The sequence below is a fragment of the Botrytis porri genome, assembly GCF_014898465.1.
Source record: "Botrytis porri strain MUCL 3234 chromosome Unknown BPOR_001, whole genome shotgun sequence".
NCBI classification, from domain to species: domain Eukaryota; kingdom Fungi; phylum Ascomycota; class Leotiomycetes; order Helotiales; family Sclerotiniaceae; genus Botrytis; species Botrytis porri.
Genome location: NW_024066075.1, coordinates 1,557,302 through 1,570,759, shown reverse-complemented (window position 1 = coordinate 1,570,759; position 13,458 = coordinate 1,557,302). Strand labels below are relative to the sequence as shown.

Sequence of the window (13,458 nt, the reverse complement as noted above, 5' to 3'; positions counted from 1 at the left end):
CTCCTTCATCGCATGAATTTACGATGAGACGAAACAATCGAGAGTTCTAAGCAAGCTAGCCCTAGACCTTGCCTTTACCAAGTCAGTTTCTAGAATTTCCGTCGTATTCATAATTTTTCCTAAATTACATTCACTCACAAGTCTTTGATAAAATGAAGTTATCATAGTATAAAGAACTAAGCTCACAAAACAAGCAAATCACATCCTCGTATGTATCAATCACAAGTGAACAACCATTCCGTAAGATCTACAACAACCACGAGCCAGGAGCCAGGGTCTTTAAACAACGTAGCAACCGGTATATATTCGCAAAGATGCGATCTGGGGGCGCGGCTCCTGCAGAACAACAACGACGATAAAAGTAAAGGTAATTTCCAGGCGCCGAGGAGGAGAATTCCGTTCATAGACAACAGGCTTGGTGAAGCCAGCTGAAAATTGGACTCTCCTGACAGAATTGTGTAGCAACAATGTAATTCATATTTGACTCCTTTCTCCAAGATCTACACAGTTTTTGTATTCTACATTATCCCACCCAATACGAGAGTCAAGACAAAACTTCATTGAGAAGATTTCAGCGAGTCTCCACCTTCAAAGCCTCACACCTGGTGATTTGATGAATGTCTGATGACGAAGCCAATTCTCACCGATAGAAGGAATACCTCTGGTGAGAGATGAGAGAAATATTTCTGGAAAGAAAAGGTGGGCAAGTAACAGCAACCCTATCAACCAAGCGGGTTTCAAAAATATCTGCGACGATAAGATGTGAATTTCGAAACGTTTTGGGGAGAATCGTATGATCATTTATTTGTTGATCTTGGAGGGGTTGTAAGTTACCATACTTGTTGTATTTATTAGATTGGGGTAATGATTTTCTATAGAGACCTACTAGGCATGTCTGGACTCTGTTCTGTAGAAAATTGATTGTACAATATAATCCCGAGTATCTGGAACGGCCATTCTAATGAAAACCACCATAGGATTGGACAACCAGAAACGAGGTCTCATAAAATTAATAGCAATTTTAAAGATATCCAAATCCACATTGTACACGACGGCGTGAGTTATCCATATGAAAATGGACCGAAAGGGTGAAATGAGAGAAAGTGTATTAATTGGTTCGTGGATATGAGAGGTTGATGAAGGAACATCTTAATTCGGCTCTTCGGAATCTGGGTTCCTCTTTGAGATCAGGTTCGATTTGTTGTGTTGAGAGGAAAGACTACTCTTTGATCTGTGATGGCGCCCATGTTGAAGATATAAGGTTCACCGTTCATGTAATATCAAAGTCATTCAATCTCGCTCCTCTGGGGACTCTTCTTCATGAAGGGAATGGAGACGATTGCCACGTACAAGTATGATGGTTGGATGAAAGTTCTTGTCCGGATGGTATAATAGTATCTTATTATTATTCGATGAATCATCAATACTCCATTTGCCATCTCACGATGCATGTCTTGCTCACCGGCGGAACATTCCATTGAAGACTTGAGGTTGATTGTCAGTAGGTGCACTCAGTGAACTTGAAGAGTTGTGATATTTCTTGAGCCCAGGATGCGGGATGGGATACCTTTCGATGCTGCATCTATTGCTTTATCCAGCTAACTGCTCAAACTTATGCATAGCATAGCATTCATTGCATTCATTGCATTGCTAAGAGATCAGAGGCGTTTTTCTATCTCGTTGATGGTAACTGGACATGGCTACAGCTACATCACATCCAACGACTATAGCTCCAGTTACATTGCTCGTAGTATGTATCATTGCTTTCAAGTTTGACAAAGCTTCAGATGCTCTTCGTCTCATACAGTGTATCTACTGGTACATGAGTAAAGCAACAGTACATTCCAAAATCTAGATCATCCATGAGAGCTTCACACCAAATAAGCCTCATCTATCTCGTCAATACAATGCTGTATATTGCTTTGACAGCGGGATGTTTCGTCTAATGCGGATATGATATTCAGTCATGGTTTTGAGATCTGGAGGTAAGATAGGTATCTAGCTAGCACAGAGTATTGTTGAACTATTATATTGAACGGGAATCATCGTTATATTCACTGTTGCTGTATTCAAGATATGCTATATCCTATATCAAGTATCTATCCATCTATATAGCTACCTAGTAATACTTCCTCACTCACCGTTACTATTTTCTTCTCTCTTCCATACTCCAATAATCTGGTAATAGCAACAATACCAACAACATAACCACAACCATAACACAACCATAACCACTTCCAAACCATAACCATAACCACTTCCAAACCTCCAAACAAACCCAAAACCCAAAAAAGGTACCACTTTATATGATTGCATCCATTCATCTTTCAAGACTTTCTTCTTCACACACCGCAAACAACAACTCATCCATTTCAACCAACCCCACCAAAAGCCAGCCATCAAACTAAACAAGCGAGCTATATCACCTACTAAACCTTACCTACTACCTTCGCGTTACTCTACAGAAACATAAACTGGATCCATCCACCATCAAAATTTATCACCAACTCATCTTCCCAAGACTTTGATCAATCTCCGGTGACATCCAAATCATCGCCAGAATTAAAAGAAAGAATCTTCTCATCAACAATCTTTACTATTTGAAAGATGTCGTGGCAGGGTATGTTTGATCTTTTCCTCTTGAAATGGTGGAGTTGAGGTTACTGTTACCCCTCCTTGGAACCCCTCTATGTTCTGTGAAATTCTGTGAAAAAGAAGCATTTACTGATGACTTCCAATAGCTTATATCGACACAAGGTACAAAATCCATCATGCAAACCACGAGAACAGATGAAATCGAATACGAAACTGATGGGAATAATAGTCTTTGCGGAAGCGGACATGTCGAGAAGGGAGCTATTTACAACTTGGAGGGAACCTCTTGCTGGGCCACCAGTCCTGAATTCCAGGTACGATTTCACCTTTTCTCGATATCATATCGATTCCGCTTTCAATCCCATTCCATATCTACATCTGCGAGGCTACTCTGGATATTGGCAGATGGGTTTATGATCAGAAAATGCTGATAGAGCACACGTATACAAAATCTCACTCAGATATCAGGCGCTGACATAAATCATGTAGATCACCCCTGAAGAAATGGCCGAGGTCAAAAAGGGACTTGAGGGTGCTACAGATAGTCTGTATGCAAATGGTTTACATATTGCAGGCGAGAGATATGTTCTTACAAAAGTGGAGGATGATAATAAGGTGCTCTATGCTAGAAAGGTATGTCTATCCTTTAAGAAATTATCTCAGCCTTGTCTATCATCATTTCGAAACTCGCAACAACTTTTCAACCACAACAACCACACACACGACATATCCTATACTTCATCATCAAATCAATACAAAGAATCTATACTAATTTCAACTCTTCAAAATTTTAGGGCAAAGATGGACTCGTCATCGGTAAAACCATTCAAGCAATCATCGTAGCCCGATATGTCGACCCAATGATCGCCGGAAACACCGCAGAGACTGTTCAAAAATTGGTCGATTACCTTGTTAAAGTTGGCTACTAAATGTCCTATCCTGCTAAATATTAAACAATGGATTTTCTCATCTGCTGAATTTTTTCTGCGATTTTTGGTCTTGATCTTTTTGCTAAGTTGGTGATGATGATGATGATGATGATGATGAGGTTATGATGGATGGATGGATGTTTGCGGATGAGATTAGGGGGTTGCATACTTGGAAGGTGGATGGTGGAGAATTGGTGGAGGGGGTGGATAGGTGATGAGTGTTGAGTGTTGAGAGATGGGTGATGGGTGATGGGTGAGGGAGGAATATGGGAGGAAAGTAAAGATACTAGAATAGTATCAATCTTCTTTTCGTGAATGAAGTATATGAATGGATAATGAGTGGATGATTCATATACAATTGAAGTTATTCTAAAATCAATTACCATATATTATATTTCCTTTATTTGTCTCTCTGTTTCTCTCGTCGTTCTTTTGCTTTTTCTTCCTGGTAAATGTAGTTGACTGGTATGTGATTATGCGGATGGTTGATATGGTTAGGACAAGAAAGGAAAGAAGGGAGTTTGGGATCTGGCGCTTTCTGTGTGCGACCGTGAACTATTGAGGATGGAAGAGGGAAGTAGGGGGGTGGGATGAGGGGAAAGTGAGTGAGAGTGAGTGAGAAAGCAAATGGGATTCGAAGGGAGTGAGTGAGTGGGCGATCTACCTACATACATGTTATATTATACCAAATCATATCATATTACTTTTATTACTTTTATTACTTTTTATTACTTTATTACTTTTATTACTTTATTACTTTTATTACTTTTATTACTTTATTACTTTTATTACTTTTATTACTTTATTACTTTTATACTTTTATTACTTTTATTACTTTTATTACTTTTATTACTTTTATTACTTTTATTACTTTATTACTTCTATTACTCCTACTACTCCTCATTCCTCTAGTCAGAAGAAATGAGAGGGAATCAGAGGAGAAGAGGGTGGATGAAAGGAAAGGAGAGGGGAGATAGAGTGTATATGGAATTGATCTGGGGGTTTGTGGATGCGATTATGGATTCTTGGAGCTGGAAAGGGGGAGTAGGGGGGTGAGGAGTGAGGAGTGAGGAGTGAGGAGGAGAAGGAGAAGGAGAAGGAGAAGGAGAAGGAGAAGGAGAAGGAGGGAGTGGATGAATAATGAATTGAAAAGAGAGGTAATTAGGGAGTGGAAGTAACAAGGAGAGTGAACGAGTGAGTGATGGAGAGAGTGAGTGAAGATGTGAGGGATAGAATGAAATAGGATGGGGGGAGGAAAGGAGGGAAAGATATGAGAAATTGATAGATAGGTAGGTGGGTAGGTGGCTTGCTATTTATATATTGATTTGTTTATATAATGATATTCTATTTATTATTTATTATTTATTATCTTGTATTGTATTATAATATTAGATAATTTTAGATTGTATTATATGAAATTACTATGCTTTCTGTATTGGAAATGAAATGAGATTGAAGGTTATGTAGAAAGAGAGGGAAAGAGATGGGGGGAGAGACTGTGTGTGTGTGTGTGTGTATGCGTATGGGTGTGTGTTTTAAGTGGTTGTATTGGGGGTTTTATAGGGGGTTGATAAGAGAGGGAGGGAGGGCGATGGGGAGGCAGAATAAATAGGGAGGGAATCGAATACATAGGAAGAGGAGTAAATAGGTAGGAAGGGGGAGTGTAGGGAGCTTAGGGAGGGAGCGGGTGTTGGGGAGAGGGTGAGGATGAGGATGAGATTCGGATTGGGAATGGAGCTGGGGGAGAGGAAGAGGAACTAGTTAAGAGATTTGGATAAGAGGATGAGGTATTGGATAAGAGGAAGTGGTTGAGAGGAATAGCTAAGAGGGAGTTGGATAAGAAGATGGGTAAATAGAAGGGATTGGAGGATAAGAGGGATTGGTTAAAAAGAAGAGGAGGATTGTGAATGAGGGAGATAGTGTATAGGGAGGAAGAGAGAGGAGTGTAAGGAAATAGATAGTATAAGGAGGTTGTATAGGGAGTTGGTGAGGTAGTTATAATTGTTGATGTTGATGTTGGTATTAATATTAGAATTAGTTTAAATGTATAAATCCGATTAGATTCTATTGAATAATTTATTCTTTTTAATGACAGATTGTTTATTTCTGTTTAGATATCAAATTGTAGATTTTATATTAATTTTTTATAAATCAATAGAATATTTTATAAGCTTTTTAAAATCTTAAATTTAATTAATATTTTAATTTATTTATATATTTTTAAATTTATAAATAAAAATAGAAAATATAAATTAAATACAATAATCAGAAAAAGTACTTATTGTTTTTAATTAATCGAAAATTTCGCAAATTCATAGACTTTTATAGTTTAAAGCTTTAATAAATACATAAATATAGCTTAAAATTATAGAATATATAGTCTAAAGCCCTTTTAAATTAAAAATTAGATTTTAATATTAATTAAAACAAAGTACTATCTCTATATTTACTATAATCGAATTAAAGCTATTCCTATATTTACTTATTTAATTATTCAAATGACAATAGCAAGCTTAGAATATTTATATACTAAAAATTCGAATTGCTTTTATTTAAAAGTATATATATACTCTACTTTCTTTTATTTCTATAGATTTATTATGAGATCGATATATAAATAGGAACAACGAAATACAGGAATTCCCCTTTTTCAAGCCCAAAATATACTACTACGGAATCTATTATAGTAGAAAAAGCGAATTATTTCATGGATTCTGATGAGAATCGATACTCAAATGAGCCCTCTGTATTAGTATATTGATATGATTTTCTAGATATATATTCTAATTAGTATTTGACTAAATATCTGACTATCTATTATTTAATTAATAAAAAGGAAAGGATAGGGAAAGGATAGGGAAAGGGAAAGGGAAGAAAAGGAAGTGGTTAAGGGGGAGCAAATTTGGCGAATTGATAACAAGAAGAGGAAGATGGTGGATAGAAGGGACTGGCTGAGAGGAAGAGGGAATTGACTTGAAGGAATTGGTTAAGAGGAATTGCTAAGAGGGAGTGGTTAAAAGGGAGAGAAAGAGGAAATGGTTAAGGGATTTGGCTGGTAGGAAGAGGCTGAGAGGAAGAGGCTAAGAGGAAGAGGGAATTGAATTAGAGGAACTAGACAAAAGAAACTAGTTAAGAGGAATTGCTAAGAGGAATCGGCTGAAGAGGAGAGGGAGGTTGTGAAGGAGAAAGGCTATGGATAAGGATAGGGATATTTTGACTAGGAAGAAGAGAAGGATGATGATGATAAATAGGAGGAACTGGCTGTGGGGAATTGAATAAGGGGAGAGGTATTGATTATATGAGGAATTGGTGAAGAGGAAAAGATATTGATTCAGGGGGGTTGTCTAAGGAGAATGGACGAATAGAAGGGATTGGCGAGTATGGGGGAATTGGTTAACAGGAATTAGTTAGAGGGGTGAGGAAGGATGATGAGTGATTATGGATGTGGATGAATGAGGGAGATGGTGAAAGAAGTAGAATTGATTAAGGGAAAGAGGAATTGATTAAAAGGGATTAGATGGAATGGAATGATTAAAAATGGGAATTGGTTAAGGGGGGAGGAAGTATAATAAGTAAGGTTATAGATATGGATGAATAGGAAAAATAGTGAAAAAAATAGAACTGATTGAGGGGAAGAGGAACTGGTGAAGGGGGATTGGGTAGAATGAAATAGCTAAGAAGGGAAATTGGTCAAGGGGGGTTAGTTAAAGGGAAGGAGCGAATAGAAGGGATTAATGAATAGGGGGAAGAATTAGCGAATATGAAAAATCAATTTAAAAAAAAAGGAAGAATAGTAAGTGAGGTTGTTAATGAAGATGAACTATACAAGAAGAAGAAGGGAGGAATGGTCAATGAAAGGGATTAAAGTTTTCTAGGTTGCTGTGAAGTGATAATATAGTACAGTATGCTATTAATGAATAGAACGATCTGATAGAATGTGATAGAATGAGATGAGATGAGAAGTTTATATTTCTGCTCATGGAAATCATAGAAGATATGAATTCAATTTAACAACAAGGAAGTTGAGGGAGAGGAAGCTAATGAATTACAAAGCCCTATAAACATATTTGAAGAATGGAAATCAGACGGAGAGAAGAAATTAAAGAGAGTAATTATAGAAGGTAGTAGAAGGATCTGTAGAAGCTAATTGAAGAGTAAAAATCAGTCAAAGAGTAGAAAGTACATAAAAGATAGAAATCAAATAAGGAGCTAAGAAGAAATATAAATATCGAGAGAGAGATGAAGATTTAAAGAGGTAAGTAGAGAACAGAAATTACTTGGGAGAGGGAAATGAATCAAAGGGCGGAAGATAAGTGGAAATTAGATAGAGATTTAAAGATTTGTGAGTAAGAAGGAGGAGGTAAGAGTTAGTTAAAGGATAGAATTAGATATCGATATAAAAAGAGATAGAAAGAGATGAAGATGAAGATGAAAGGAGAAAGTTGGAGGGGGGGGAGAAGGAAAGCATAAGAGTATTCGCTTCGTTTCGTTTCGTTTCTTTTTCTAAGATATAGAAGTATGAGATTATAGGATTGTAGATAAAGGTAAGATGGAGGAGATAAAGGAGATGGAGGAGATAAAGGAGATGGAGGAGATGGAGGAGATGATATAATATAATGTAGTATGATGAAACGCAACACAACATCTCGAATAACAACAACAATATTATAACCAGACTGAGTATTATGTTAATTAATTATGAGTTATGTAGGATCCCTCTCGCTGTCTCTCTGTTCTCCTGTCTATTTGTCTATCAAGAACTCTGCATACTGCATGAATGTATGTTCTGTGAAAGCATTTCAGGACTGTCAATGCGACTTCTGTTCCATCATCTTCCTTGCTTCTCCTCCCCTTTTTCTTCTCTCTTCACCCACCTCTTCAATCCATTAAACGCCCATTAACATGCCTAAACACATGACGCTTCACTCGCTAGCAGAAACGCAACATAATGATGACAAGCCATAAAGAACTTTCATCATCTTAACTATATCATGTGCATCTTCCTCTAATCATCAAACACTTCCACAATCTCATCATCTCTTTCATCAAACATTACAACCTCCTTCCTTTTCTCTTTCCACACCACTTCAAAACATCTACGCCTAACTTCTGATCTCACTCCACATAAATGGAACGATAACCACGCATGCCTTCCAGAAAACCTCCATACTCTGTTCTATTGCCAACGGAGCCTTCCAAACCCCCTTTACTCCTCCCATAATATCTCCCATCAAGATCCAGATCGCTAATACTGCCACTGAGAAAAAGTGATAAATCAATACTAACGGTTGCCTAATGATTCCCGCCAATAATCCTGCAGGACCTTCTATACAATTTCCTCCTCTCTTAAAATAATGAAAACATCCTTTTTGTAATGCCTTGAGTTGTGGATCATTAGCTGCAAAAAGTGCATAGAGAGCTTGGGCGAGTATGTTGATGATAGAGGAAAGAGATTTGCGACGCCAATGAAATTCTTTCATAGCTTTACTTATAGCGACCGTGTCGTTTAGATTTGGAATGTTGGAAGGAGAAAGTAAAGAGGATAGAAGAACAACATCATTGAAGGCTACAGTCATACCACCTCCAGTCAAGGGATGACGCATATTCATTGCGTCACCAAGGAGAAGAACTCCTTTTTGAGTTTGGGTGGAGGGAGGTAGAAAACTATTTGGCATGCTGCGAGGAATTTTGCCATCTTCAAGGGCTTTGAGGAAACAGGGTCGAACTTGTGGTGGTAGGACTGGGAGGACGACGGTATGGATATAATTTCGTACGCCTCCTGCAGCAGCAGATGCAGCGGGAATGTTGTCGGGAATATCTATGAGAGCGCGAGTTTCGTGGGTGCCAATTTGATAGAGGAGAACTGGAGAGACGTCTGAGAGGACCACAATTCCATGGTTGGGAGCTGGCATGGGACAATCTATTAATTCTAGAGCATAGAATTTACTCTTGACAACTGGGGTTTTGTTGATATATTGCTTGCGGAATTTGGAGGCATATCCATCTGCGATGATGGTGAGATGACCAAAATAACAATCTGCTTCTTTTTCGCCCGTAGCTGGATTGGTACTTCGTGTATGGACTCCGAGGACTTGAGTTGAGTTGTGTCCACCGGTTATGGTTTCTGTGACTTCTGTCTCGACAATTGTGATATTGGGCTGACTAGCGCAAGCTTTCCTTAATTGCGAAATAAATCTTCCATGATGAAAACTTCGTCCTTCTGGTCTGGTACTCTTTTCATTCTCTGATCCTCTAAATCCCCCTTCTTGTGCTTCGCCCGCATTTGGTGGATAAGGTATGGTAACGGGTGTACCATGATATATAACTTCATATCCTTTGACCCTTATCGAATCGATACCTTCTAAACAATGTGCGAGTCCAAGTTTTTCGAGTGCGGAAACACCACCTGGTTGGAGCAGTTCGCCGACTATACGATCAGGTTCTTTCAGCCAACGTTCGAGAAGAATAACACTGCGGCCTTGTTGGGCAAGTGCATAAGCTATTGCGCAACCAAAGATACCAGCGCCGACTACGACCACATCTGCTTCGTGGTAGACGCGACGTCTTTCTTCGTTTGCGGATTGTATGGTGTAGAGTTGTGACATTTTGAAATTGGATTTGGGAGTTTGTGTGTGAGACAGTTGAGAGAGTTGAGAGAGTTGAGAGAGTTGAGAGAGTTGAGAGAGTTGAGAGAGTTGAGAGAGTTGAGAGAGTTGAGAGAGTTGAGAGAGTTGAGGATGTTGTAGATATGTAGGTAGGTATGTAAGTCTGTAGGTGGTACGTGAGGTTTGCAGATATAATATCTGCGATAAGAGGAAGAGGAGGAAGGAAGGTATGACAGCAATTCTTCGTGCGGCTCTTGACTGTGATTTGATTGATCAATCAATCAATTAATCATATGAGTGAATGGGTGAATGGGTGAATGGGTGAGTGATGGATCAATGAATGTTAGGAATCAACATATAACATATCCCGTCATTAATCGTAGGTATAAAAGAGGGATTTCCCAAAATCAAAATGGTATGTACTACTCGTAGGTATGTATGTATGTATGTATGGATGTATGTATATACGTATGTATATATGTATCAATAGAAATAATAAACAATGAACAATAGAAAGCAAGCAAGCAATGAGCTGATTTCTCCTCTCTCTCACTCTTTCTGGATAACCCAAAATATCAAGGTCAATCCATATGAACTGATAGATGATGAGTATATTTTGGATCAAATCTTACGATCAAAATTCCTATCCTAGCCTTCTCTTTTCTATCATTTCTAGACTTTTCTAGCCCATGAAGTATTTATTTATCATATGAAAGATCCAAAATTATGGTTATCATTGAACCCCCCTGGTACCAATACAAATGTGGCGGTAGGGAATTTCTGTGTGCTGGTATGAAAAGATGATTGGATGAGATTTCCAGTTGATGATGATGATTAAGTGATTTTGGCTTGGCATCGGTGAAAAGTTTCTACAGGAGGAGGAGGGAGGTTGGAGGATGTCACGTGGATGTATCGATTATCGAGAAGTGGAAGGATGGAAGAGTGGGATAGAAGTAGAAGAGTGGAAGAGTGGAAGAGTGGGTGGATCAAGTGGTTGAAGTGGCTCGAGTGAAAGAGTGAAAGAGTGAAAGAGTGAAAGAGAAAAGTCCTTCTTGATTACATAACCATATTCCAGAAGAAATCCATGAAGCAGGGAATCAAAAAAGGGGTAAAGCTGGGAAGGCTACGCTACTAGGTATGTGATTGGATGAGGATGGATTTTCAGGTACGAACACGAAGAAGGTAGTCTGTAGGTAATCAGTATTGATGTACTCGTAGGATTCATTTCATCTAGTATCGGTTTCAAACACCAGCTCATGTATCACATGATTATCACATGATTATCACTTCATTATCACTTCATTATCACTTGATCACCACTTCATCATCACTTCATTATCACTTCATCACCACTTCATCACCACTTCATCATCACTTCATTATCACTTCATCCCACCAAGCCCATCCCTTTCCATCCTTCACCATCTCCAATCCCGATAACACGAAAGATCACACTCCGCGCTATCCACTCGAGCCATACCACCAGTTCACGTGATATCCTCTCCCCAAAAGACTCAATCGTCTCTCTCCTTACCTACCCTAATCAAGTAAGGGCCATACCCATACCTTACCCATACCGTAGTAACCGTACCCACATTCACATTCACGTCAGCCTACTCCGTACAACCTTACCGGGAGTTTTCCCTTCCGACACCCAATTGTGGTTCGACAGGCAAAATCGACCAAATCCATATTAAAATAAACAATTTATCAATTCATCAACTCATCCATCAATCTATTATAAGTTATTAATCTCCTTCCGACACACCTCTACTTTACTACTTCAACACAATAAACCTCCCTCCTCCTCCTGCTCCTCTTCCTCCTCCTTCTGCTCACAACAACAATTCCTTTCAATCTTTGGATTCCCTTCTTCCTTCTTCCATAGCTAAATTCGCAGCTATGGATATCTTATCAAATTCAACCATTTCTGCAACTCCCGAAACCTTTTTAGGTATTTACGATGAGTTGAGTAAATACAATGTTCATCTCAACATATTTGAGAGACTTTGGGCGGTCAGTTCATCTTGGCTTCACATTTGCCTTTGCTCCATATTGATACATCTTCAACCTTCTCCAAAATACACTTACTAAATGATTCAATAGAGTTGGTACGCCTACATGCAAAATGATGTCCTTGCCACCGGTATCATGAGCTTTGTGATGCATGAAGTCTTTTACTTTGGTCGATGTCTTCCTTGGATCATCATCGATCAAATTCCTTATTTCAACAAATACAAGATTCAAGGGGTAAGATGATTCCAATTCCTCTCGTCACATCTACGGAAACATCAGCATCAACATGTACTAACTATTCCTCTCCAGAATAAAATCCCTACCGCCGCCGAACAATGGACATGCACAAAACTCGTTCTCCTCTCCCATTTCACTGTCGAACTTCCTCAAATTTACCTCTTTCACCCAATGGCAAAATACTTCGGAATGGGTACTGATGTTCCGTTCCCATCTCTCTTCACCATTGCCTATCAAGTCGCCATCTTTTTCGTTCTAGAAGATACCTGGCATTATTGGATGCATCGCGCTATGCACTACGGATGGATCTACAAGAAAGTCCACAAAATTCATCATCAATACTCTGCACCCTTTGGTCTCGCTGCGGAATACGCATCGCCAATCGAAGTTATGGTACTCGGTCTCGGAACGGTCGGATCTCCAATTCTTTGGGTCATGCTCACCGGCAACCTTCACATCTTGACTATGTATATTTGGATTGTGTGCAGACTGTTCCAAGCAATTGATGCTCACAGTGGATATGAATTCCCTTGGTCTTTACATCATTTCTTGCCTTTCTGGGCTGGTGCTGATCATCATGACACTCATCATGAGAAGTTTATTGGAAATTACGCAAGTAGTTTCAGATGGTGGGATTATGTTTTGGATACCGAGAGTGGTCCTGAGGCTGCCAAGAAAAGAAGAGAGAGAAAGATGGAGAAGGAAGCAAAGATTGCAAAGAAGGCTTTGTAAATGTTTATTTCGCCTTATCTCTGTCCTAGACGAATGGGAAAGTGAAGGCTGTACATATCAAGTCATGGCCACTTCAAAGGGTTCTTTGATCTCTGGGAGATGGGAAATCTCCATCAAGGTTGTGGATACACGTCCGTCCGGATGGATGAACAGAACAATAGATGACTACGAGAGACGATAGATGAGAGATTCATAAAGTTATATTCTGGTAATGAGGGTATGATTTTTTGAGATTTCCGCGAAACTACCGGAAATTCAATCACTGGTCAGAGATGTACATACATGTAATGCGGGCGTTGGGTTGAGGAAGAGGAGAGGGGAGATGTATGAAATTCTCATTTGGT

At 39.0% G+C, this 13,458-nt stretch overlaps 3 protein-coding genes across 3 annotated transcripts; 2 read left to right on the top strand and 1 right to left on the bottom strand.

The window, feature by feature from the left end:
- Positions 1 to 2,607: 2,607 nt before the first annotated feature.
- Positions 2,608 to 3,524, top strand: EAF01_000427 (uncharacterized protein; the record flags this gene model as incomplete). Its single annotated transcript, XM_038908677.1, has 5 exons — positions 2,608 to 2,620; positions 2,742 to 2,757; positions 2,825 to 2,909; positions 3,085 to 3,228; positions 3,390 to 3,524. The coding sequence occupies 5 exons, from the start codon at positions 2,608 to 2,610 to the stop codon at positions 3,522 to 3,524; spliced, it is 393 nt and encodes a 130-aa protein (XP_038775583.1).
- A 5,102-nt stretch (positions 3,525 to 8,626) lies between these two features.
- EAF01_000426 (uncharacterized protein) lies at positions 8,627 to 10,129 on the bottom strand (the record flags this gene model as incomplete). Its single annotated transcript, XM_038908676.1, has 1 exon — positions 8,627 to 10,129. The coding sequence occupies one exon, from the start codon at positions 10,127 to 10,129 to the stop codon at positions 8,627 to 8,629; it is 1,503 nt and encodes a 500-aa protein (XP_038775582.1).
- A 1,902-nt stretch (positions 10,130 to 12,031) lies between these two features.
- On the top strand, positions 12,032 to 13,114 carry EAF01_000425 (uncharacterized protein; the record flags this gene model as incomplete). The annotated part of the gene is made up of 3 exons (XM_038908675.1): positions 12,032 to 12,145; positions 12,236 to 12,379; positions 12,455 to 13,114. 3 exons carry the CDS (start codon positions 12,032 to 12,034, stop codon positions 13,112 to 13,114), a joined length of 918 nt encoding a protein of 305 aa, XP_038775581.1.
- Positions 13,115 to 13,458: the final 344 nt, after the last annotated feature.